At 42.2% G+C, this 26,380-nt stretch overlaps 1 protein-coding gene across 2 annotated transcripts; it reads left to right on the top strand.

The window, feature by feature from the left end:
* snx18 (sorting nexin 18) lies at positions 1 to 25,325 on the top strand. 2 transcript variants are annotated; one of them, XM_033030769.1, is made up of 3 exons: positions 1 to 404; positions 498 to 1,701; positions 23,174 to 25,325. In XM_033030769.1, exons 1-3 carry the CDS (start codon positions 39 to 41, stop codon positions 23,425 to 23,427), a joined length of 1,824 nt encoding a protein of 607 aa, XP_032886660.1. In that variant the 5' UTR covers positions 1 to 38; the 3' UTR covers positions 23,428 to 25,325. The 2 variants fall into 2 exon arrangements, with proteins under 2 accessions (XP_032886660.1, XP_032886652.1); XM_033030761.1 differs by having other exon boundaries at positions 1 to 478; positions 542 to 1,701.
* The last annotated feature ends 1,055 nt before the right edge of the window (positions 25,326 to 26,380 follow it).

Raw genomic sequence — 26,380 nt, 5'->3', positions numbered from 1 at the left:
GCAGTGCAGGGCAGGGCAGGACAGGGCAGGTCAGGGCGATGGCGCTCCAGGCTCGGGCTCTGTACGACTTCCAGAGCGAGAATGTGGGGGAGATCTCGGTGCGGGAGGATGAGATGCTGACCGTGTACAGCGAGCACGACATCGAGGGCTGGCTGGAGGGAACCAACAGCCGCGGCGAGCGGGGCCTCTTCCCGGCCTCTTACGTGCAGATCCTGCGGGGCAGCGGCGGCGGCGGCGGCGGTGGCGATGCAGAGCCTCCCGCCTCCCGTTACGCCAACGTCCCCGGCGGCGGCAGCGGCGGCGGCTACGACCCCCCGGCGCCCCAGGCCCAGGCCCAGCCCCCCGGCGGCTTCGCGCTGCCCCCCCTCCCCGTCGCCAGCACCTTCTGCCCGCCACCGCCGCTGGTGCAGCCGGGGGGCGGCCTGGGGGGGCTCCAGCAGCACCTACAGCATCTACAGCAGCAACAACAACAACAGCAGCAACAACAACAACAGCAGCAGCAACAACAACAGCAACAACAACAACAACAGGCGTCCGGCAGCGGCGACGACGACGACTGGGACGATGACTGGGACGACAACTCGACGGTGGCGGACGAGCCTCTGGCCGGGGCGGCCATGGCGGGAGGAGGAGGAGGAGGAGGAGGAGGCGGCGGATACTCGGATTTCGACGGGACGGGCCGCTACAAAGTGAGTGTGGGCAGCGGCGGGAGGGCAGCCTCGGGCTCCGTCTCGTCCGCAGCCTCGGCCAAGAGCACGGCCACGGTGGGCAGGAACCTCAACCGCTTCTCCACCTTCGTCAAGTCGGGCGGCGAGGCCTTCATCCTGGGCGAGGCGGCCGGCTTCGTCAAGGATGGCGACAAGATCTGTGTGGTGCTGGGCCCGCACGGCCCCGAGTGGCAGGAGAACCCTTACCCCTGCTCCTGCTCCATCGACGAGCCCACCAAGCAGACCAAGTTCAAGGGCATCAAGAGCTACATCTCCTACCGCCTGGTACCCAGCCACACCCAGAGCCAGGTCAACCGGCGCTACAAACACTTCGACTGGTTGTACGGGCGGCTGGTGGAGAAGTTCCCCGTCATCTCGGTGCCCCACATCCCCGAGAAACAAGCCACCGGCCGCTTCGAGGAGGACTTCATCTCCAAGCGCAAGAAGGGGCTGATCCTGTGGATGAACCACATGACCAGCCACCCGGTGCTCGCCCGCTGCGACGCCTTCCAGCACTTCCTCACCTGCAACGACGAGAAGGCTTGGAAGCAGGGCAAGCGCAAAGCCGAGAAGGATGAGATGGTGGGCGCCAACTTCTTCCTGACCCTCAGCACTCCGCCCACCCCCCTGGACCTGCAGGAGGTGGAGAGCAGGGTGGACGGCTTCAAAGCGTTCACCAAAAGGATGGACGAGAGCGTGTTCCAGTTGAGCCACACTGCCAACGAGTTTGCCAGGAAGCAGGTGGTCGGCTTCAAGAAAGAGTACCAGAAAGTCGGCACCTCTTTCCGATTGCTCAGCCAAGCTTTCGAAATGGACCAGCAGACCTTCTCGGTTGGACTCAATCGTGCCATCGCATTTACTGGCGACGCGTACGATGCTATAGGAGAACTTTTTGCAGAACAGCCTAAACAAGATATAGACCCTATTGTGGACTTACTAGGCCTTTACCAGGGCCACCTGACCAACTTTCCTGATATTATCCACGTCCAGAAAGGTATCTATACTTTTATGCATATTACTCAAGTTTACTGTAACTCCTGATACAAAAAAACTAGACTTATTTCCTGATCCAAGTAATTTATGTGATTATAGTATAGTACTTTAAACCATACCAGACCAGTAAATGTTGTGAATAAGGTCATAAGTAATGGGAGCAGAATTAGGCCATTTGGCCCTTCAATTCTAATCTTGGCCGATCTATCTTTCCCTCCAAACCCCATTCTCCTGCCTTCTTCCCATAACCCCTGACACCCGTACTAATCAAGAATCTATCTCTCCTTTAAAAATATCCATTGACATGGCCTCCACAGACTTCTGTGGCTAAGAATTCCACAGATTCACCACCCTGTGACTAAAGAAATTCAGTTACTTCCTAAAGGGCCGTCCTTTAATTGTCAGTCCAAGACTCTCCCACTAGTGGAAACATCCTCTCCCCATCCACTCCATGTCCTTGTGATCTAGATTATAACATCTACCATATATAAAAAATATTTTTGTAAACTTGACCAAGTCAGCTTGATTTGGTGGCTGCATTCTTGCCAGTCAAGCCAAAGGTAAAATCTTGATTTTGAAAAATTTGAGGACGTGATTTTTGCTCCTCCAGTGCTGCACTCACATGTTGACCTTTTTGATGAGATTATGGGTTTGTGGTTTGTGAAACCTTGCACAAATTTCCTGCAACATCCGCTAAGTCACAGTGGTGATTTCACAGCAGAAGGACATCGAAAGGTCGGAGATTATCAAAAACAGACACAAAGTGCTGGAGTTAACCAGCAGGTCGGGCAGCACATCTGGAGAAAAAGATGGGTGACTTTTTGGGTGGGGACACCCCTTTTTCCTCACGCATGCTTTTTCTCCAGAGATGCTGTCTGACTCGCTTGAGTTACTCCAGCACTTTGTGTCGATCTTTGGTATAAACCAGCATCTGCAGTTCCTTGTTTCTACATTTGGATATTATCAGTATCCTCTAAATGCTGGAAAAAAGGACATCGCATTCAGTTTTTCAGTTACATTTCAAAATAGTGTGCTTTCCAAAACATGTTTTGATCTTTGTGTTGACCTGTCAAATGACTGCCACATTTGCCCACGTTGGTGGTTTTGCACGAATATTTGGCTTTGAAGTAAAAGTGGTACTTTGGTGCTGCTGTTATTTGCTGGGGTGTTTCGATAAATTAAAGGCACCATATCAATAAAGTTCAGCAAAAGTTGAGCGATATAGCTATAACAGGATTTGCTTGATTACTAAAGTATTTCTATATGTAAAATGGACAACAGAAACTGGTTTGTTGACTTTAAATTGACTAAACCCAGCTGATTGTCAAAATTAATCGAGCTGAAATCTTTAATAACATTTGTTTTAGTTTTTCTTATTGTGTTAGTAAGTGTGTCAAAGGTTACGGGGAGAAGGCAGGAGCATAGGATTGAGAGGGAAAGTTAGATCAGTCACGATTGAATGACAGAGTAGACTCGATGGGCCAAATGACCTTTTCCTGCTCCTATGGCTTATGAACATGATTGTGTACATAGTTTAAATACAATTTCTTTTAAAGTCTGTGTTGGAATGTTAATAAGTGCAACGTGTCAATACTCTACAACATTGGACAGTCCAACCCTACCAAGGTCTGTAAAAGGGTTCTGGATTGTTGAATTTTAGTGTGTTTCAGAATTTGATAAATGGCTGCATTAAAGACAACCAATAAAATTAGTATTTAAGATCTGTAAAATGATTGGTGGACTCGCTGTTCCAAGGTGATAAAACCCACTGCAGTTATCATATACTGTTTTTCTGATGTCAAGTCACAATTTTATAAAAACCTGTCATAATATTAAATGGATAAGCATAGGTGTTTGGGTGCAGAGCAAAGGCTCTGAATTTTTCCATAGCCTGCTTGAATCTAATGAATAACTTGACTGAGTCTGTTGACTATAAAGTTCTGGACCATAATCTATTCAGAAGGTCCAGGGATTACCAGGCGTTCATAGCTGACAACCTACAAACTATTTAGTTGCACCAATTTTAAACTTCTAAAACCAAACCTTAAAGACAATTGGATTGCTGGAAGTTTGTTTAAACTTTTAAGAGTAAAGATAACTTTTCAAAAAAGAATGTGCAGGCTTTCTCTATTAATATTTGCTTTTTTTGTCCAGTTCTTAATTACTATTCTCTATTCTCCAAATTTTTTGACAGTTTTATTTCGAAAAGATTAGTTATTTATTATTTTTTTTCATGTCATTTCTACTTACCATGCAAGTATATGCACCTGAAGGACTGCCTTGAAAAATAATGTAAAGGCCTTTTTGTTTAGATTGTCAGGTGAGCTGTAGGGAGATACAAGAGACACCAGATGGTTGAATCTGGAGCAACAATTCTCTACTGCAGGAGCTTTGCAGGTTGAGCAGCATCTGTACTGAGAAAACAGAGTCTCTTCCCCACCCCCGAGATATGCTGATCGAGTTCATCCAACAGATTAATGTTGGATTGAACTGTGTGTGCAGTGAAGATTTGAGCATTTATTGTAATTATTTGAGGTAGTTTGATAGTGTTAAAACAAGTAATTATTGTGCCATGTCATTAAAGATTTCAGCTCGATTAATTTTGACAATCAACTGGTTCTCGTCAAATTATAGTCAACATACCAGTTTCAGTTGTCCAGTTTACATATATTGCAGCTGGTTTGGAAATCTTAACTCATGTCTCTCACTTTGTCAAATTTAAGGCTTATGTAGGGTCAGAACAAATAGTGTTAATCCACACTCTGCATTTCCTAAGAATATTTCAAAATCAGGATGTAAAGTGTTATGATTCTTGATCTTCAAGCATCTAAAGAAGCGAGTAAGTTTATAATGTATTTTGTATTACACAAAATATCCATGCAAACTAAAACTGAAATTGGCTGATCTATAGCAGCAAGCTGCTGAGTCAGGCTGCTGACATAACCTCATCTAATTGCTTACGTTTGTTCAATTTGGATAACTGAGCTGCTGTTAGCTTTGAAAGATGGTAACCTCCCATTTAGCCTAAAAACATTGCATGAATTCACATCCTTAGCATGCAGAGGAAATGTTTTTTTTACCCAAAACAAAAAACCCTTTTAAGTGAGGCATAATGTGGCAATGCAAAATTGCTCACATTTACGAGATAGCCGTAATAATTGAAAACTTGTTTAAAATCTTTACATCTAATATTCTGGGCCAGTAAGTGTGTGTTTGGGAAATGCAAACAGCGTGCTATTCATTTACTCAAAAGCTTTGGTTTGAGAGGGGAAGAAACTCAATTATACCAGATGGGATGACAGTGCTGCAAAATAAAAATGGGATTGGAAATGACATCATAATTGGGAACAGATGGCATGGTGAAGGGAAGATTCCTCGTAATCCCAAGGGAGTTGAATGTGCACTGGTAGTTAACTAATTGTGAAGTTTAAAATAAAAAACCTCTAATATAATCTGGCTAATGTAATGACTCAACCAATGTTAATGATTTGTATCTTACTGATTGCAAGTGTCAATTGGCATAATTGTGAGTCATAAACTGTAATCTATCATTTTAATATTTTTTGATAATTGAGATTTAATTAATCTTGAGGTAAGCAGCTGATTGAGAATGGGCAATGCAAAACACTGGGCACTGTTTTCTCTTGCTCCCCATGAAGTTCACAGTTTATGAACATACCTCTTTTTTACAAAATGACCGTAACTTCTAACTGTATATCTTCTAACCGTTCAGAAGAATAATGTTCAATGATTTGTACATGAATTACGTTTGATTAACAAATTAAAAAAAAAAAAGAAACTCTATGCCTTTTACAATTCTTAATGTTGCTCATACAAATCACTTGAGTTGTAGCAGAGAAGTTAATCTGTGGTCCCTGTCCTGTAGAATTTTTTTAAATTTCAACATCTTCACACACTCGAAGGTTCATTTATAATTTATTTTATTGAGATTGCCACTGTTTTTAGAGGCATTATTACTTGATAGATAAGTAAGCACAATGTCTAGCGTTCAACTAAATTCAGCTGATCTAAAACCAAAGTTTCAGCTCATAATGATAAAGATGAAGGCAGCAACAAGAAACTGATGTTTAAAAAAAAATTACACCATCTCAATGTTGTAAGTAAAAGGAAAATAGCATTATAAACAGGCGTAGACTATGAGATCTCATTTTCTGCTCCTTTGGGATTTCAGACTGGATTTAAGCAAATTTGAAAGAATACGTATTTATCTTTTGGGTTGCTTCATGTAATAAAGTCTGTATTAAATGTATTGCTTTAATTTGACATTTTGTTTGTAAAAAGAGCTATAAAATATGTTAACTTGGTCAGTAGTATGATGTAGTCTTTAAAGTCTTGGTGAGCAATTTGCATTTGAGGCCTATCATGTCAGACCAATTGGGGACAATTTGCATACCAGTGACATCTGAAGAATTGAATGCTCTACATTATAATGAATATTAATAGTTGTCAACTTGGTCATCAATGTTTTTTTGTGTGCAGTGTTTATGGAAAATATATTGAAAGATCATTTAGATTTTGCATAAGAAATTGAAATTCATTCAGCCTGGTTATAGCAAACCATCTCTTCCACCCCAACCCATTCCATTTTATTTGACTCTAGAATGTTCTATGCTGTAGATTTTTCTGACAGTAAATGATTAGAGATTGGGTATCAACCGTGTTCAGTGTGGTATATTCAGATGGTGTGGACTGAATCAGGGTTGTGAGAATCATAGATTAAACCATCCAACTAAATTGTTGCTGTAGATTTTATGCAGTCTTTCTCTATTCCTTCCCCAGCACTTGGACTTGCACATATCAGCTATTTACTCAATGTCTTGTTTTTCCAATTCTTTTTCAAATTCTTAACAAAATGGAAGTGCCAAAGCATCTTTAAGATCCTTTCACTCCTGGCAGTATCTAAGGTACAATGAAACAATAGTCAACCTAATCTCAGACCTTTCCCCTAGATCTGCTCAGTCAGTAGGATAACTTTGTTGCTGTTCTGTGACATTGACAGTTTGGCTCTATCTCCCGTCGTCACGTTTTAAAAAAAGAAAACGTTTACCCTATTTTTAATTTTTGTGTCTTTCCCAAATCGGCATTGTGCAATGCTCTAGGAGTACTCCTATTAAAGTTCATTTAAGGGTATGCAAGTATAGTGAGTGGTCATGGTTACCGGAATAAAAAAACATAGCAACCTATTCAGAAGTTTGAACTTGAAACAACTTCCATTTATTAACTCGGAACAATGTCCCAGGGTGTTTCACAGATGTAAGCGAGAGTGAATAGCAAGGCTATTTTGCTAAATAATTTTTGGAACTCTTAGAAATATTTCAGAGTAATATATCTAATTATTGTATCAGCAGTGGTGGTACTATAAACCTGACAATAAAACTGAGAATTGTCAATGATGATAGTTATGGATTCAATTGAGCTTGTATTGTTCAACTATTTATTTAATTTTTAAGTTATAAGAATTTTAGTTGTATTTAATCGTTCACAGCATAAGGGCATTATTGACAATGTCAGTGTTTATTGTCCATTCCTAATTGCTCCTGACCTGAGGTGAGTGCATCTCAATCTTATAAACAGAGAAATCTTGAATTGTGAATGTGGAATTTCAAAGAACTCGGGGTGTTCCCTGCCCTTCTGTATCCTTCTGAGATTGGTCTACCTACAACACCCATCATGAGTACTAATAATACTATCTCTTCAAAATTCTCTACATTCACTGGAATGGTAAGCAAACCATTGTCAGTGTTCTCTCCCAGGCCACCAGTCTCAGTATTGATGCCCTTGTCAGTTGGCAGGCCATGTTATTTGCATGTGATACAAACACTCTATTCTGAATTCTGTAGCAGAAAGATTGCCTGGTGGAGTGAGGGAAGGATTCAAGGAGAAAATAAAATGTGCCTTCTGAATCTTGAGAATCTCTGGGCCTGTGACCACTATGTTAAGGAGGAGTATTCTGGGATGATATTGAGAATGTATGTGCATGAGGAAGATGCACATGTCCTTGTGTGAATGACAGAAGTGCACCACCTCACAAACTAACTGCCTGTCCAGATGTTACAGATGACTCATCAGCCATGTAGACTCAATAGCAGCAGTGGAAGGAAGTCATTCTCAATTCTGAGGGGCTGCCAAAGCAGAGGTTATAAATGTGCCGTAATATGCTGATACCAGAGAGAGTGGTTAGTGAAAACAATGGTTAGTGAATACATTGATCATGTGTGGAGCTTTGTTCCAGATGTGTGGGATTTTGTTTTTTGTCTAGACTAAATTGTCATTACACCCTAGAAAGACCGCTGTAAGTGTCTTTCTACTAGGGGTCAACAGATATTCTAGCGACCTTAGTCCCAAAAGTTGCCCACTGTGTGGATGCAGATTTTACTTTTGATAACTTCATCTGTCTGAAATTTGCCAAAAATGGATCCCACTTCCGCTACTGGCTTGTTAACAATTCACAGTGTATTTGGCAACGAAGAGCATCCATGGAGGCAAAGAGATAGCCAATGTTGTGACCCTGCATCAGGACTGAGAGTGCTGAGAGAAGATTTCCTGTATAAATGGGTGAAAGCGAGGGGTGAGTCAAAGACCGATAGGTGATGGGTGAAACCAAGTGAGATGGAATCCAATGGGATAGGGGATATGGAGGATAGGATGAAGGGCAGAAAAGCAGATGGAAAGGGAACAAAGGATGAGAGAACCTATCCATGGACTGGTACGAATGGCAAAGGAACACTGGGATAATGCGTTGCCTGAAACTGGAAAATAAGAATGTTCATACTATTTGGTTTTATGCTACAACTAGACCAAGGGGGACCTGTGGGTCCCGTCCCCTCAACGCGCGGTTGCGGTGGGGGGGGGGGGGGGAAGGGGGGCCTGCGGCGTCACGCACACACACACACACACACTCCACGCACACACACACCTACACCCCGCTCGCATGCACACACTCACATACACACCCCGCACGCGTGCACACACGCCACACGCACACACTAGCCACCCCCCTTGATATTGGAGGGGGGATGGGGGTAGGGGGGGAGAGGAGGAGGAGGGGGGGAGAGGAGGAGGAGGGGGGGGAGAGGAGGTGGAAGGGGGGAGGGAGAGGAGGAGGAGCAGGAGAGGAGGAAGCGAGCAGGGAGCAGCAGTGGGCAGTGGGGCGGGCATCAACCAAAGGACTGCGAGTTCAGCGGCTTCAATCCAGTGCCCGGGGAGGGGTCGTCACAGGGGAGGGTGGGTTCCTGAACGCAATCTTCTGCAAAACAGCCGCCTAGTCTAAGTTTGGGCTTGCCAATGCAAAAAAAATATCACTCCCAAGCACTGAATGCGGTGGACTAGTTTGGAGCAGGTGCTGTGAATTTCTGCCTCTCATGGATGGGTGGTTTAAAAGCCTGGATGGCGCTGAGGGTTACATCTCTTAGCAGTTGAAGGGGAAAATGCCAGAGATGGAGATGAGGAAGAGCAGGAAATCACAGAAAGAGTGGTCACCAGGAGAGGGACGGAGGGAGGGAAATGACTGGTGGTGGGATCCAGTTACAGTGGCAGAAATGGCAAAGGATGTATAGTGGATGCAGTCGGTCCCTTTGCTCAACAGACATGGCTCAATTTGCTGAGTTCCGCAAACAGGTTTTTGTTGCAGCATATTTCAGCATCTGCAGTCTCTTAGGTCTTTTCAATGTATTCACACTCTTATAAGGGCAGAGTTCCTAATTTGAATGAGATTTGAATTTCACATGTAACCTCTCCAAACATTTACAAAAATAGTTTTGGGACGATCTGCCAATCCCAAGTTTGCCAGTTGCCTCCTTTGCAATTTTGCTATTTTCAGTGTTATTTTGGGAACCACATGCTGTGACACAACAACATTTCAAGATCACCAGTGATTTGAATTTCCAATCAAACAAATCATTTTAATGTCAATATAGAGGGTTTGGAACCTGAAAATATTAATGGAGTGATAAGATCACCTCTTTTAGACACTCGGGAAATAATGCTGAAAATACAAATCAAGATGTACACATTTCTATGGAGAGCAATGTGGTTTAAGGTGTTGGTTGGTGACCTTTATTAAAATTGAACTATGTAAAGGCAGACTTTTACATTCTGCATGCAAAATATTTGATACCAAAGCCATGTAAAACTATTTGTTTTTAATTTAGACCTTATGTGGAACTTGATAATCCAACTTAATTGGATTAGGTATGAATAAGGTAAGGCTAAATTACATTCCTAATTACATTCCACAATAGAGCCAGGCTCTGATCAACAGGTGCAGCACATGAATGACTATATTCATGTGTGGAAATCAGATTATATTCATGCTGTTATGCATATATATACAGAAAAACACAGAGAAACAAGGCAAGAGTCGGACTTCCATCACTGTTCTGCACAAATAAATCAATCAACCTTACCCTTTGAATATAGAAACAAGACGAAAATAATGCCACATATTTCAGTCATATATGGTTCAATGGAATTAAGATTTACATGTAAAAAATATATATGGAAACAGGCCCTTCAGCCCACCAAGTCCACACCGACCAGCAATCTATCATACACCTGTTCCATCCATCACGCCAGGGACAATTTGCAGAAGCCAATTAACATAGAAACATAGAAAATAGGTTCAGGAGTAGGTCATTCGGCCCTTTGAGCCTGCACCGCCATTCAATATGATCATGGCTGATCATCCAACTCAGTATCCTGTACCTGCCTTCTCTCCATACCCCCTGATCCCTTTAGCCACAAGAGCCACATCTAACTCCCTCTTAAATATAGCCAACGAACTGGCCTCAACTACCTTCTGTGGCAGAGAATTCCAGAGATTCACCACTCTCTGTGTGAAAAATGTTTTCCTCATCTCGGTCCTAAAAGATTTCCCCCTTATCCTTAAACTGTGACCCCTTGTTCTGGACTTCCCCAACATCGGAAACAATCTTCCTGCATCTAGCCTGTCCAACCTCTTAAGAATTTTGTAAGTTTCTATAAGATCCCCCCTCAATCTTCTAAATTCTAGCGAGTACAAACCGAGTCTATCCAGTCTTTCTTCATATGAAAGTCCTGACATCCCAGGAATCAGTCTGGTGAACCTTCTCTGTACAAACTATTGTTACCTACAATATTGTTAACCTACAAACTGGCACTTCTTTCGGATATGGGAGAAACCGGAATATCCAGAGAAAACCCATGTGGTAGTAAGGCAGCAACACTACCGCTGCGCCACCGTGCCATCCCATTAAATTACCTTTTCTGTAATATATTTATTATGGTGTCACGCCAATAAAGATGAACACATGATTCTGATTTCTGCCCTTAGTTGGATAACACACATCTCCAGTAATTGTGTTTTATGGCTGGTTTTCAACCTCTTCAGTCTGAAGGTCTCGACCCGAAACATCACCCATTCTTTCTCTCCAGAGATGCTGCCTGTCCTGCTGAGTTTTTCTAGTTTTTAGTGTCTATCTTCAGTTTAAACCAGCATCTGCAATTCCTACCATTCGGGAGGCGCTACAGGTCTCTCCGTTGCCGGACCAGCAGGTCCAGGAACAGCTTCTTCCCTGCGGCTGTCACACTACTCAACAATGTACCTCGGTGACTGCCAAACACCCCCCCCCCCCCCGGGACACTCCTCCCACAGGAAAAACACTATGTATTCATGTAAATAGATTTATTTATTGAAATCATATTCTATGTCGCTCTTCCAGGGAGATGCTAACCGCATTTCGTTGTCTCTGTACTGTACACTGACAATGACAATTAAAGTTGAGTCTGAATCTGAATCTTCCTACACTATTTGTTAAGCTAAACAGGTCCTATTCTCATTATATAATTTTGTGAACAGCGTGAGAGCATGCGAATTTTGTGAAATGCGTGAGTCTCACGCTCAATGCGTGAGAATTGGCAGCCCTGCTAATAATGCAAACATTTTCTGCAAGTTCCAATTGTTTGGACAAAAATCACTTATTACTGCTTTATAACAGTTAAGTTACTTTAAGACCATTTCAGAAATTATGGCAGTCAACAAAAAATCAATTAACAAATTAAAGCAAACTAAAAAAAAAAACATGTTCCCTTTCCTGACTCTACCTCATAAGTACTTTAACGCTGTTAACAGAGCAAAGGGATATTAATCTCAAGAATCAAAATGGGGAAAGTGAGGGCAATTTTGCTTAAATGGTCATTCTAAGCCCATTCAGATCTGCATAGAGTTATACAACATGTACATGGCTGGCCCAATTTGTCCATAATGATTAAGTTGGCATTCTGCGTGACCAGGGACTGGCTGCCGTTCCCAGATCAGCTTGCGTCCCAGGGACTGGCTGCAGTTCTCAGGTCGGCTCGCTTGCACCGACCCCGCAAAAACGAGTTGAAAAAAAAACCGCGTGTGCCGTAGGTTGCCGATCCCTGTCCTAGATGTTTGGCCTCATTGTGATCCCCCCCCCATGTTTTACAACCAATTCACCTGGTTAGTTCTATCTCCGGCTGCTTCATGTTGTCGGCGGCTGCACATCCAACCAAGAAAGAAGAGAAGAGAAGAGACACGACGTCACTCACAGCTGCCAACTGACACTCTTCCACAGACCGCACAGATCGCTCTGATGTGGCGCAAAAGAGACAAACTGTGCAGGGACTGACGACAGCGTGAGAATTCTGTCATCAGCGTGAGAATTGGCTGAAATGCGTGACTCTCACGCTCAAAGCGTGAGAGTTGGCAGCCCTGTCTAAGGCCAGGATGTGACCACACACACACACACACACACACACACACACACACACACACACACACACACACACACACACACACACACACACACACACACACACACACACACACACACACACACACACACACACACACACACACACACACAAGGAGACACACACACAAGGAGACACACACAAGGAGACACACACAGGGAGACAGAAACACAAGCGCACACACACACACACACCTTCCTTCCCCCTCCCTCCCTCCATCCTCCCCTTCCTCCCTCCTGCCCTCATCCCCCCTCTTTCTCCCCCTCCCACCCTCTTTCCTCACCCTCCCTCTTCCCTTTCTCCTTTCCTTCCTTCATCCCCTTTCTACATTCCCTCCCCTTGTCTCTCTTTGCCTCATCCCTCCCTTTTTTTCTTTCCCTTTCCCTTTCTCTCTCTCTCTCTCTTTCCCCCCTCCCTCTCTCTCCCCGGCGGCCCAATGGGGAGTCTGGCGGGCGTGGTGTAACGTGGATTGGTGGCGCTGGCGCTGCCATGTGAGTTGAATGGGAGGGAGGGAGCGAGGTTGCAGCCGGCAGCCGGCAGCGCAGCGCTCATAGCCGGCAAACAGATGCGCTGACACCCGGCGGCTACACATCCAACCAAGAGAGAAGAGACACGACATCACTCACAGCCGTCAACCGACGCGCTTCCGCAGATCGCTGTTGTGGCGCAAAGAGACAAACTGTGCAGCAAAGATCGTATAGCTCCGCTATAGGAACCTTGCTGTGCAGGGACTGAAGACGGCGTGAGAATTTGCTGTGTCTCACGCTCAAAGCGTGTGAGTTGGCTGCCCTGCATTCTGGATCAGTCCAATCAGGGTTGTGTTGTCCGCAAACTTGAGAAGTTTGACAGAGGAGTCTGTGGAGGTGCAGTCGTTGGTGTAGAGAGAGTAAAGGAGATGGGAGAGTACGCAGCCTTGCGATGTTCCTATACTGAGGGTCAGCGGGTCCGAGATGTGCTTTCCCAGCCTCACATGCTGCTTCCTGTCTGTCAGGAAGTTGGTGATCCACTGACAGGGGTTCAGGCACAGTCCACTGGGAGAGTTTGGAGTGTAGTAGCTCTGGCACAATGGTGTTGAATGCAGAGCTAAAATCTACAAACAAAATCCTTGCATAGGTCCCCTGACGCTGGAGGATGAAGTGCAAGCTTAGATTGACTGTATCATGCACTGATCTATTTGCAAACTGCAGGGGATCCAGCAGGGGGTTTGTGATATTTTTCAGGTGAGTCTGCACAAGTCTTTCAAGAGTCTTCATGATTACAGTGGTCAGTGCGACAGGCCTGTGGTCATCAAGACCAATAATCCTTTGGCTTTTGGGGTATGCGAACAACAGTGGAGACTTTGAAGCAGGCAGGAACAAGTGGGACTTGGGGCTTCAGGTAATTATGCAATTAATGATTCTGCAAAACCAGGCACAGTCATCTATCAGCTTGAGCCTGGCAGGCTGCCAGAAAACTATTCTTGGCTTGTGATTTTGTTAGTCTTCGGGAAAATTAGGGCTAGTCGTAGTTTGTCTGTTTACATTTGGTCCTGTGATTTGAGAATAAGCTCTACAAAGTTGGCTCCTTGGCAAGATCCAGAATTATTGGCACGCCCTTTGTGATGCATCCAGCAAGGAAATAGAGTTAAAACATACAAAAAATCCCAGTCATACCATTTAGTAGAATAGTAGCTATTAATGTAACAATTTCACAAGAGGCTTGGAATAAAGCCATGTCTAGAATGAACAGACTGGAAACTTGGATATTGTAGAGATAAGAGCAAGTTTGTTGCTTCTCGTAAGGACTGGATATGAAGATTAGTGTGCTTTTGTATCTGATGCTGGGAAAAGTGTTTGCTAAAGCCCCCCCATATGTCAATTTACTTTATTTTTGTCACATTCACAAAGTAAACCATTTCCTTTTGATATTTATCAAGGGGCCTGGTCTTGCTTTAGCTCCATTTCTCATTCGACGTATCATGTTTATATCTAATTCTTTGTTAATTCTGTGAAAAGTTGTTTGATTTGGTTGTGTCAATCTCCTGTTTTGGAAATATTTCTCTCATGACAAGATTTCATAATTTCTTGCAGTTATGATCTAAATTAATTAATCAATTATATATTGCTTCAAGTCAACCATAATGCCTGTCCTTCAAAATCATGTTATTACTTTTATTTCATAATCTGTTTCTAATCTTTTTAATTGTATTAAAACTGAAAAGGGCAATCATTAAGTAATTGAAAAAGAATGTGTAAAGATCAATTTTTGCCCATGTTAGACCTTTGTCAGATAATATGAAATGCATATGACTGTTAAAGTCCTAATCATAAACATGATTAAAAGGAGAATTTCTTGAGCAGATCCCTTTTCCCTTTGTAACTTTTCGTCCCCTCTGTCTGGGGCTCTGAAACATTACTGACTACTGAGAATACTTTTGCAGATGATGTGAGCATGTGTACAAAAATTTTTAAATGTTTTATAAAAAAACTTGTAACTTTCATCCCCTCTTTTGTGGATTTTTCAGATAATGAATGGGGCAGTGTTGGCTTCATTAAATATTCTCTAATCTGGCCAATGAGCCAGGCAGTACCTGTTGGAATTTTTTATTTCAATGTCAAATTGGACACAGAAAGCATTTAATTCAGCATTGTGAAGAGTTTTTGTTCAGCAATAATATATATTTTTAAACCATTATATTTTGTTAAATGACTTTCCATTAGTACTATATTTTCTTTTGGCCATCAGAAATGGCTGCTATTAACTGGACAGTTTTATAAGGGGGCAGAATTTAGAACTTTTAACACTTCTGCTTGTGTACAACGCTCACCTCTTTAAATTGATTATATCTGCTATTGTTCTTAGATTTCACCGTTTCAATACTATTGTGCAAGTAGCAGCCAAATTTTACATTTGCAGGTACTTATGGGGCTAGTATTTAAATACATTTTAGTCCAAACATTTGGAAGCACATATGAAAATAGTTAAATTTGAGATTTTTTAAGAGATAATTAAAACTTTAAGTTTTAAGGGAATTTTATGTTAAGGAGTAATCTTGGATTGAAGGCACAAGGCACTGCATATGCTGGTTTACAAAAAAGCCCCAAAGTGCTGGAATAACTCCGTGGGTCAGGCAGCATCGTAAATATTGGCGTTCCTAATAATAGATGCAAGCTGCCAGTCAGTGGAAAGCTTAGGTTGTTTATATTGTGGAGTGGAGTTGTCCAGGGATGCCAGGTTTCTGGGTCTGCTCTAGGATACTTGTTCAAAAAGACAAACTGAATTCTAGTATGATCCCACAGAAGTGAGATCTGTACTACGGCAATGTAAAGTGAGTATAACAAAGCAAGTTATTCTGTCACTTGGTGAATGGACACTCAATCACAGAAAAATAATTAAATTGAGGTTAACTTGATCAAATGTAATAATGGATCAAGCATGTGTTGTTCTTTGTTCAGGAAGGAATTGCAAATAGAAGGTGTATATCTTCTATTTACACCGAAGATAGACATAAAATGCTGGAGTAACTCAGCGGGACAGGCAGCATCTCTGGAGAGAAGGAATGGGTGACACTTTGGGCATCGACCTGAAACCTCACCTTTATTGAAGCTCTTCTATTACCAAGCCAAGTGAATTGAAAGCTTTAGAGACTAGATATTTGTTTGTGTAATATCGGATAAAACATAGTTGTAATCAAAATCTTCGCTTTGGATTCTCTAAAAGTGATCTTCGGCTGACCCTATTCTGATTTTTTTTTTTTTAAATGTGACCAGCCACATAGCCACATGTTGTAACCAATTTTCAAATCTGGACATCAATGCCATTTGATAAGATTGCTCTAGTAATAATTTATGCTATTATTATCTTGCTGACTTATTAATGTTGACTAATGAAAATTGTTTCACATCAATCTTTTTATTTGCAAAAATGCTCAGCCCCTGGGATAAAGTTTCTCACGTCAACCTACATTGCATGTAACTTTTTTTATTCTGCAGCTGTATTCTAATTCTAGTTCTCATCAGGACAAATGTCCTCTCATTAACTGCCCCATCATTATGCCTCATGTGCATCTGTGCACCTCTTTCTTGTCATGTGCACCAATTTATAAGTTCCGGAAGTGGCGGCGCTGCCCAAGCAGCTGCGGCTCGCCTGCAGTCCTTCTGTCTTTTTTTTTTCTTTCGTCATGTTAGATGTATGTTTTAGTTTATTTTTAGCTGTGGGGGGTGGGAGAAACTTGTTTTTAGTCTCTTCCTTCGGGGGCGATGAGACCTTTTCTTTGTCGTATCCCCGTCTCCGTCTGCGCTGAGGCCTAATCGCGGAGCTGCCGGCCTCCAAGTGGGACCGACCTCGGGGCTCCGGAGGCAGAGCCAGGGCTTACCATTGCGAAGCTGGCCGACTTCGGGTCTGTGGTGGCACTGTGGTGGCGGCGGCCTGACTTCGGAGCCTCGGAGGCTTCGGCCGCGGGCCCAGTGGACGACAACGTCGGGAGCTCACAGGTCCCAGGTTGTTGACCAATTCTCCGGAGCTCCCGCAACAACAGCTTCATCCACTGGACTGGAGGGTGGCAGCTTCAACCGCCCCGGGCTGCGGAGTTTGAACTGGCCCATTCGCGGAACTCTGATTCGGCCGCGGGACTTACCATCACCTGGCGGGGGGCCCAACATTGAAAGCCTGGATCGCCTCAACGCAGAGGGAGAACAAGGAAGGAAGAGAAGGACTTTAAGACTTTTGCCTTTCATCATAGTGAGCAGGTGTCTGGTAGACTCACTGTGGTGGATGTTAAACTGTATTAATTGTGTGTTCTGTTATTTTATTTTCTGTATGACTGCAAGGTATGCAATTTCGTTCAAACTGGAGACAGTTTGAATGACAATAAAGGATACTTTACTTGTTTTATATAATTTCCAAGTAAAATATCCATACATAAATACTATCAAGCCATGGGGAGCAGTGTTACAGCTACAGAAAAAGTGCAGATAAAAAAGTGCAAAAGCATGTATTAGATCAGGGGATCATGACTACATCCTTAGTTTATGTTAACGGCTTTCCCAAGGCAATAAGAAGTGTTTGCGGAGTCAAACGAGGGTGGGGAAAAGGTTGGTTTGTGTGATGTACTAGGCAGAGACCATGACTCTCTGTAATTTCTTTAAGTCTTGCGTAGAGCAGTTGTCAAATCAAGCTGCTTAAGATGTTTTCGATGTTGTATCGATAGAAATTAGTAAGAATCAATTGAGGAATGCCACATTTTCTTAATCTTCTGAAGAAGTAGTGGTGGTGGTGTGCTTTCTTGGACCTATGTGATTGAAACAGGACAAAATGATGTATTTACGCCAAGGAACATGAAGCTCTTGGCAATGTCCACTTCAGCACTAGTTAATGTAGTTCACCCACTGTGCTCTCCGAAGTCGACCAGCTCCATTGTTTTGCTGACATTGAGGGGGATGTTGATATGTTGTCACCATGTTATTACTAAGCTTTCCATCTCCTTCCTGTACACCATCTTGTCATTATGGGTGATCCTGCCCACTACAGTGGTGTCATCTGCAAACATCTAAACTTGAGCTAGGGCAGTATATGGCTGCACAGTCATGAGTGTATAGGGAGCTTAAGGTGCTAAGAATGCATCTTTGTAGGGCACTAATGTCGAGAATTTGTCATCTATATCACTGATTGTGATGGGGCTGGGACTCCAGTTGTTTACAATTATATATTAACGATTTAAACGAGGGAATTAAATGTAACATCTCCAAGATGACACAAAGCTGGGTAGCAGTGTGAGGTGCGAGGAGGATGCTAAGAGGCTGCAGGGTGACTTGGATAGGTTGGGTAAGTGGGCAGAAGCATGGCAGATGCAGTATAATGTGGATAAATGTGAGGTTATCCACTTTGGTGGCAAGAACAGGAAGGCAGATTATTATCTGAATGCAGTCAGATTAAGAAAAGAGGAGGTGCAATGAGACCTGGGTACATCAGTCACTGAAAGTAAGCATGCAGGCACAGCAGGCAGTGAAGAAAGATAATGGCATGTTGGCCTTCATTGCGAGAGGATATGAGTTTAGGAGCACGGAGGTCCTATTGCAGTTGTACAGGGCCCTGGTGAGACCGCACCTGGAATATTGTGCGCAATTTAGGTCCCCTAATTTGAAGAAGGACATTATTGCTATTGAGGGAGTGCAGGGTAGGTTCACCAGGTTAATTCCCGAGATGGCGGGACTGACATGATGACAGGTTGGGTTGACTGGGCTTGTATTCACTGGAATTTAGAAGGATGAGAGGGGATCTTGTAGAGGAATCTTAGGGTTAAGAGAATGGAGGGATATGGGGAAAAAGTTGGAACTGATTTTGGATGATCAGCCATGATCATATTGAATGTTGGTACTGGCTCGAAGGGCCGAATGTCCTACTCCTGCACCTATTTTTTTTAAATGTTTCTATGATTGCAGACCTTTGGTTAGGATGTCAAGGATTCAGTGGCTGAGGCGCAGGTCCAGAAGTTTTTCAGAGGAGCTAAATTATTGAAGACGGAACTGTAGTCAATGAATAGGATTCCGACATTGGTGTCCTTGTTTTCTGGATTTTCCAGGGATGCGACCATAAGACATAAGAACAGATTCAGCCATAGAATCTGCTTGATCATGGCTGACCGATTTTTCACCCTCTCAACCCCATTCTCCTGCATTCTCCCTGTAACTTTTGACGCCCTTAACATTCATGAACCAATCCATCTTTGCTTTAAAAATACCCAATGACATGGCCCACCACTGCCATCTGTGACAATGAACTCCACAGATTCACCACCCTCTGGCTAAAGAAATTCCTCCTCCTCTCCATTCTAAAGGTATGTCCCTTTGTTGTGAGGCTGTGGTTCTAGACTCACCCACTATTGGAAACATCATAATCTCATCCACTCTATCTGGACCTTTCATTATTCAGTAGGTTTCAACGAGATTCCTCCCTCAGCCTCACTCCTACACCCATGAATGTAGGGGCCGAGAGAGTGTGTCTATTGTGGATCTGTTGTATCAGCAGGCAAATTGTGGTGGATCAAACATGTGTGGGAGGTTGACCAGACCGAAGTATTTCTTGGTGGATGTCTCATCCATTTTGCGGTAGTCATTAAGGCATGCTGCTTTGCTTTAGTATTGGCATAATAGCAATTTTCTTAAAGCAGGTGGGAGCCTCTTAATGGAATAGAAGGAGGTTAAAGATATCTGTGAATACAGACCTGCTGGCAAGCATAGTCTTTGAGGACATGGTTGATGCGTTTAGCCTCACTCTGACAATTGAGGAGTCCTATTGTAGCTACGGATATCTCCTGTATGCATTGTTCTAGATGTGGACTCTTATACATTGGCGAGACCAAACGTAGACTGGGCGATCATTTTACTGAGCACTTTCGCTCGGTTCGCCTGGACCTACCTGAACTCCCGGTTGCCAAACATTTTAATTTCCCTTCCCATTCCCACACTGACCTTTCGGTCCTGATGTGCTAGTGGCCAGAGGATCTGAAGTGACGGAGGAACAGAAGAAAATCCACATTAGGCAGGAAATGGTGATGGGTAGACTGAAGGCTGATAAATCCCCAGGGCCTGGTGGTCTGCATCCCAGGGTAGTTAAGGAAGTGGCTCTAGAAATCGTGGTCGGATAGGTGATAATTTTCTATTGTTCTATTGATTCAAGATCAGTTCCTGTGGATTGCAAGGTAGCTAATGTTATCCCACTTTTTAAGAAAGGCTGGAGAGAGAAAATAGGGAATTATAGACCAGTTAGCCTGGCATCGGCGGTGAGGAAGATGCTAGAGTCAATTATAAAAGATGAAACAGTGGCACATTGGATGGCAGTAACAAGATCGGTCTGAGTCAGCATGGATTTACGAAGGGGAAATCATGCTTGACTAATCTGGAATTTTTTGAGGATGTAACTAGGAACATGTACAAGGGAGAGCCAGTGGATGTAGTGTACCTGGACTTTCAGAAAGCATTTGATAAGGTCCCACATAGGAGATTAGTGAGCACAATTAGGGCACATGTTATTGGGGGTAGAGTGCTGACATGGATAGAAAATTGGTTGGCAGACAGGAAACAAAGAGTAGGGATTAACGGGTCCCTTTCAGAATGGCAGGCAGTGACTAGTCGGTACAGCAAGGCTCGGTGCTGGGACCGCAGCTATTTACAATATACATCATGATTTAGATGAAGCGATTCAAAGTAACATTAGCAAACTTGCAGATGGCACACAGCTGGGTGGCAGTGTGAACTGTGAGGAGGATGCTATGAGAATGCAGCGTGACTTGGACAAGTTGGGTGAGTGGGCAGATGCATGGCAGATGCAGTTTAATGTGGATAAATGTGAGGTTATCCACTTTGGTAGCAAAAACAGGAAGGCAGATTACTATCTAAATGGTGTCAAGTTGGGAAAAGGGGAAGTACAACAGGATCTGGGGGTCCTTGTTAATCAGTCAATGAAAGTAAGCATGCAGGTACAGCAGGCAGTGAAGAAAGTGAATGGCATGTTGGCCTTCGTAACAAGAGTTGAGTATAGGAGCAAAGAGGTCCTTCTGCAGTTGTATAGGGCCCTAGTGAGACCACACCTGGAGTATTGTGTACAGTTTTGGTCCCCTAATGTGGGGAAGGACATTCTTGCTATTGAGGGAGTGCAACGTAGGTTTACAAGGTTAATTCCCAGGATGACGGGACTGTCATATGCTGAGAGAATGGAGCTGTTGGGCTTGTATACTCTGGAGTTTAGAAGGATGAGAGGGGTTCTAATTGAAACATATAAGATTATTAAGGGTTTGGACATGCTAGAGGCAGGAAACATGTTCCCGTTGTTGGTGGAGTCCAGAACCAAGGGTCACGGTTTAAGAACAAGTGGTAAGCCATTTAGAACGGAGACGAGAAACATTTTTTCTCACAGTGAGTTGTGAGTGTGCAATTCTCTGCCTCAGAGGGCAGTGGAGGCCGGTTCTCTGGATACTTTCAAAAGAGAGCTAGGTAGGGCTCTTAAAGATAGCGGAGTCAGGGGATATGGGGAGAAGGCAGGAATAGGGTACTAATTAGGGATGATCAGCCATGATCACATTGAATGGCGGTGCTGGCTCGAAGTGGCGAATGACCTATCCTGCACCTATTGTCCTAGGCCTCCTCCATTGTCAGGGTGAGGCTAAACGCAAATTGGAGGAACTATCTCATATTTCGCTTGGGCAGCTTACAACCCATGAATATTGATTTCTCTAACTTCAAGTAACCACTGCATTCCCTCTCTCTCCATCCATCCTGCACCCAACTTCACCAGCTTCCCATTCTCACCTTGCAAACTGCTAACAATGTCCTGTTTCCTTTATCATCATTACTTTTTTGCATATCATTCATTCATTTGTTCTATAACTCTCTACATCACCATCCAGATATCTAGTTTCCCTTTTCCCTGATTCTAGTCTGAAGAAGGGTCTCGACCCAAAACATCACCCATTCGTTCTCCAGAGATGCTGCCTGTCCTGCTGAGTTACTCTAGCATTTTGTGTCTATCTTGAAATAGAGAATTGTTGCTGGTGATAAATGGCACACACATATCTATTCAGGTGGTTTGTGTTTTAATCTTGCCCACCCAAAGCCATCTATTTGTCTTCCTGAAGGGTAGCGCCTGCAAGGAATATACTCACGGAGATGTGTAATTGATGTATCACAGCATGATTGCTAATTCATTATGGTAACAAGTTGGAAATTCGGTTTAATAACAGGCATTCAAACATGGCCCGCAGTTAACCCTGAGAGAAGCAAACATGAGCAAATCTAATTGTAAATACATTTCTTTCACCTGTATATTATTACATGAATATCTATTTCTTAAAACAGTGTGATTTGTGGTTTTGAAATTCTGCTGTTAACATTATTTCTCTGTGGGGCTCCATTTAGGGGAGAGATGTTTAACCAAAATGACAATGTTTTTGTGCTGGTAGTCGCTTATGGGACTATTATTTCACGTTAGACTTTTTATAGAAATCAAGATTAGTTTACTTAGAGGCTTGTTTGAATTAAATATCCAGCGCTAGCTTTAGTTATATCATTTGATGCTTTGCTGTATATCTATGCAATTGCATTAGCAATGTTCAGCAATTGAAAGGAAGCAGTTTGCTTCAGTCCACAAATACCCTTGTGTGCTTAAATAAAACTAATATCTGTCTTTGACGCATAGACTTTGGAGTCACCCTGCAATTTGTTGCATGATGCTGTTTTGCATTAAATTATTATGCAAAACAGCATTATAATTTATATAATGCTGTTATATGAATAGCATTATATTAAAATATATATAATATATATATATATATATATATACATTTATATATATGATATAAATAAAAATCATTATTTTTATTCAATAATTTAAAAAAATCACCTGTTTTATATTTAAAGCAGTTCAATTCCTTTTCGGTCGAGAGCATAGTGCCTGTGGAAACTGGATTTTGTTGGAGTAACTAGATTCTTAGCGTAACTAAAGCTTGTCTTTTTGAGCTGTTAACTTTTGCTAAGAGCAATAAAGAGTTACTTTTTTTACTGTATTCATTTTGCTCAATTGTTTCTTTAAAATTCATGTACAAAGACAAACTGTTCAATGCAAACCTCTCCATAAATGTTTCATGATTTCTAGAATCATTATGGAGCTTATATACTCTTCTTTAAATTTGCCTAGTTGACTGACTGTGTGATTTCTGTTTGCAACAGGTGCTCTCACCAAAGTAAAGGAGAGTAACCGACATGTGGAAGAAGGGAAGATGGAGCTACATCAGGCAGACGGGGTCCGTGATCGTTGTGACACTATTTCCTTCGCCACGTTAGCAGAAATCCACCATTTTCACACTATTCGTGTATCAGACTTCAAGACACAAATGCAGCATTTTCTTAAGCAGCAGATTCATTTTTACCAGAAGGTGACTCAAAAATTGGAGGAAGCCTTGCAAAAGTATGATGGTGTTTAAATTCTGAAAGTCTGATCCATTCTTTCGTGGCCTTTTACACCTAAACAATGCAGGTGACCCGCAGGTGGTCAAAACGTTCATGGAGTAGCCCTGATGTTGATTACATTGAGCTTCCGATTTGGGTGATCTGGCATCAAAGTTTGTTGAGCAATCTTTTGTATAAAAAGAAACACATGGAGTTCAATACCTGCCAATTTATTCCAAATTGTGTGGGAAAAGGAACTGGGAGGAAAACTATTGGAATGTTATGTACTGTATGCTTACACTACCATACTAACTTTGTTCTGCAAAATGCAGTATGTGTATACTATCTAAATATTTTGCTTTATTTAACAAGGCTATCCGGGATATTATTAGACCCAAAATCTTGTGCATGATCCAAAAACAGGATGGGCGGGTGGATGAATGCATTAAATATGTTCTCCATATGGCCTGTTCTAACTGCTGAGGAAGCCAATAGACTTTTTGGTTTGTTCTGTAATGAAACGTAAGGGTTAACACATTGATGGATTCCAGCCACAGCAACTATGTACTCATGTGCCTTTTGAGTCATGTGTCTTCTGTAGTTTTAATAAATGCTTCTGTTGAAGGCAGAGGATATCATGAATGTCCTCTACTTGAATTGCTCCAGGAAATGAAGAAAATGATCCTGACCTTGACTTGTCAGGGAAGGAAGACTGCATCACTCTGGGTTGATGGCAATCACAGTAAATACTAATGAAGTTTCACTCAGGAAAGCAGGGGATGCTATTTATTTATTAACACAACTATAATGCTGGCATGAATGGCCTGCAGGCTTCAGAGTGACTTATCCACATTGATTGGAAATCTCCAAGTTATCAACAGTTGGGGAGGACTTTATTTACATTGTGAAATCTTGTGAAAGTATGTGGGAGCATTCTTTTTTTTATTTTCCTCAACATATTATGTCTGTGGATGTCTTGGGCTAACAGAATATTGGGATATTTGACTACAATATTTCAAATTGATGGGAATTTCACTAAGAATTAAAAGTAATAACGGAAAAATTACTTTACCAGCTGGAGTTTTCTAAATTCCAAAACGAGAATGAAAGAAAATTAAATTTATTTTTAAATAAATATACACAGAAATTGAAACCCCTGTTTTTGACAAATCAATGAAACCAATCCATTCTGCCTTATCTCTCCCTTATTCTACACCCCTCCCCTCCCCTGCCTGGGTTGTCTACAATGCCTTGTGTGTAGCGCATATATATTCTGACAAATTGTAATGTGTTGCTTGGTGGGAGTTGTTGCAATCCATTGTATCCTTTGAATACAGTAGCTGACAAGGAGTTATTGTAAGCTGTTCTGGGCAGAACAACCAAAGAAGAGGCAGTTTTTTGAGACTATCTTTCATCTGGAAATGAAGGTATTATATTTCATACGAATATGTTAAAATTGCACCAAATCGTAAAAGATTTGAGAATCAACTAAAATTATTAATTTAATTTGGCAATCAACTGCGCTGAAATAGTCTGGCATTACTGGTCAATGTACAGTTATTGCGGTGTCATTGGCTAAAGGAAAACTTACTGAAGAACATTTGTGCTACTGGTCAAAATGTCACATTGTGTAATGATCCTTTTAGTCAACTGGTGCTTTGCTGCAGTGCACACTAAATAGCCATAAAGTGTTTTTACAGAGGATATGTGTGGGAAACCCGAGGATCTGAAGATGTTTACAGCTTTTTGTATTACTTGTCATGGTTCCTCATCTGCGACAGTTTGAATACCACAATCTGTAATAAAGTGATGGTTCATTCATAAAAATTGTATCAATGTCAGACTTTCTGTGAAAGTACAGTTTATACAAATCAGCACAGTTAAAAGTGATTTCATTGTATGCAATATAATAGATTAAAAAAGATTACCATAACTGAGATGACTGGGCATTATTATTAATGTGTATATAAAAAAGTGTTTGTCTTTTCATCAATATTATCTTTTTCTAATGGTAAGACTTTGAAGTCAGTCTTCAGCCTGCATAGTGACCCCCTTTCACTTTGAATTCCTGTTCCATCTGAACGCTTTGGCTTCTTGCCCTTTCTAATCTTTTCATCATGATGTTGGCTGTTCTTTCCATTCCACTCCTAGCCAACCCTCCCTGAGCTTGCATGATTTTATTCAGCAAGGACCAACCCCAGCATTCATTAAACCTGCAGACAAGGATAGTGCTATTGTTGCGTGATGGACATTTACCCTCGTTTGCAGAGGTTGAACACTAGCTCTAATTACTTGTACCTCCCAATATTCTTTCCCAGATGGTACTAATCATGCTGCTGTGCATAACCTTGTGCTCAGAATCTACAAGCTGACTTGCCTAATACACTCATCGTTGCAACCTGTTCTTATCTTTTGTGTCTTTATTGACATTATATTTCTTTCACCTGTTTAATTGCATCTGCACCTGCAACACTGACACTTTACCACAAATATTCTACCGTTTCTCATTTTCATATGTTTCATATTTTCACCATGGCATCCACTTACTTTACACATCAATTCCCTCCACCCTTCACCAGCCTTCTCCTGATCCTGGATGTACTTTATTTTTGCATTGAACAATTTCTCCATTAACTCTTCTCTCTTAATCAAAATAAAAAAATATTGCAATTAGAGCCCACGTGGCTCTAAAGCCTGCCTGTTTTATGGTTTTATTTTGTGGTATTCTCCTCATAATCTCCTCTCACTTAAGAATACAGCAGTGCTGCCTTCTGCCAACACCCTGAACATTTGGTCACCTTTTTAGTCAACCTCTACTTTCTTACAGCTGCTCTGTTGCCTCTGATTCTTCCTCACCTAGACTTTCATCGTCACTTCATAAATTTATAACTGGTATATATGAAAAGTCCACTAATTGTCCAGTTATGTGAACCAAATTTCTTCTTGTTTAGCACCATGCAAAATATACGTTTCCATACATTGCATCTA

The sequence above is a fragment of the Amblyraja radiata genome, chromosome 1 (assembly GCF_010909765.2).
Source record: "Amblyraja radiata isolate CabotCenter1 chromosome 1, sAmbRad1.1.pri, whole genome shotgun sequence".
Lineage (NCBI taxonomy): Eukaryota > Metazoa > Chordata > Chondrichthyes > Rajiformes > Rajidae > Amblyraja > Amblyraja radiata.
This window is presented reverse-complemented; position numbering and strand designations above follow the sequence as displayed.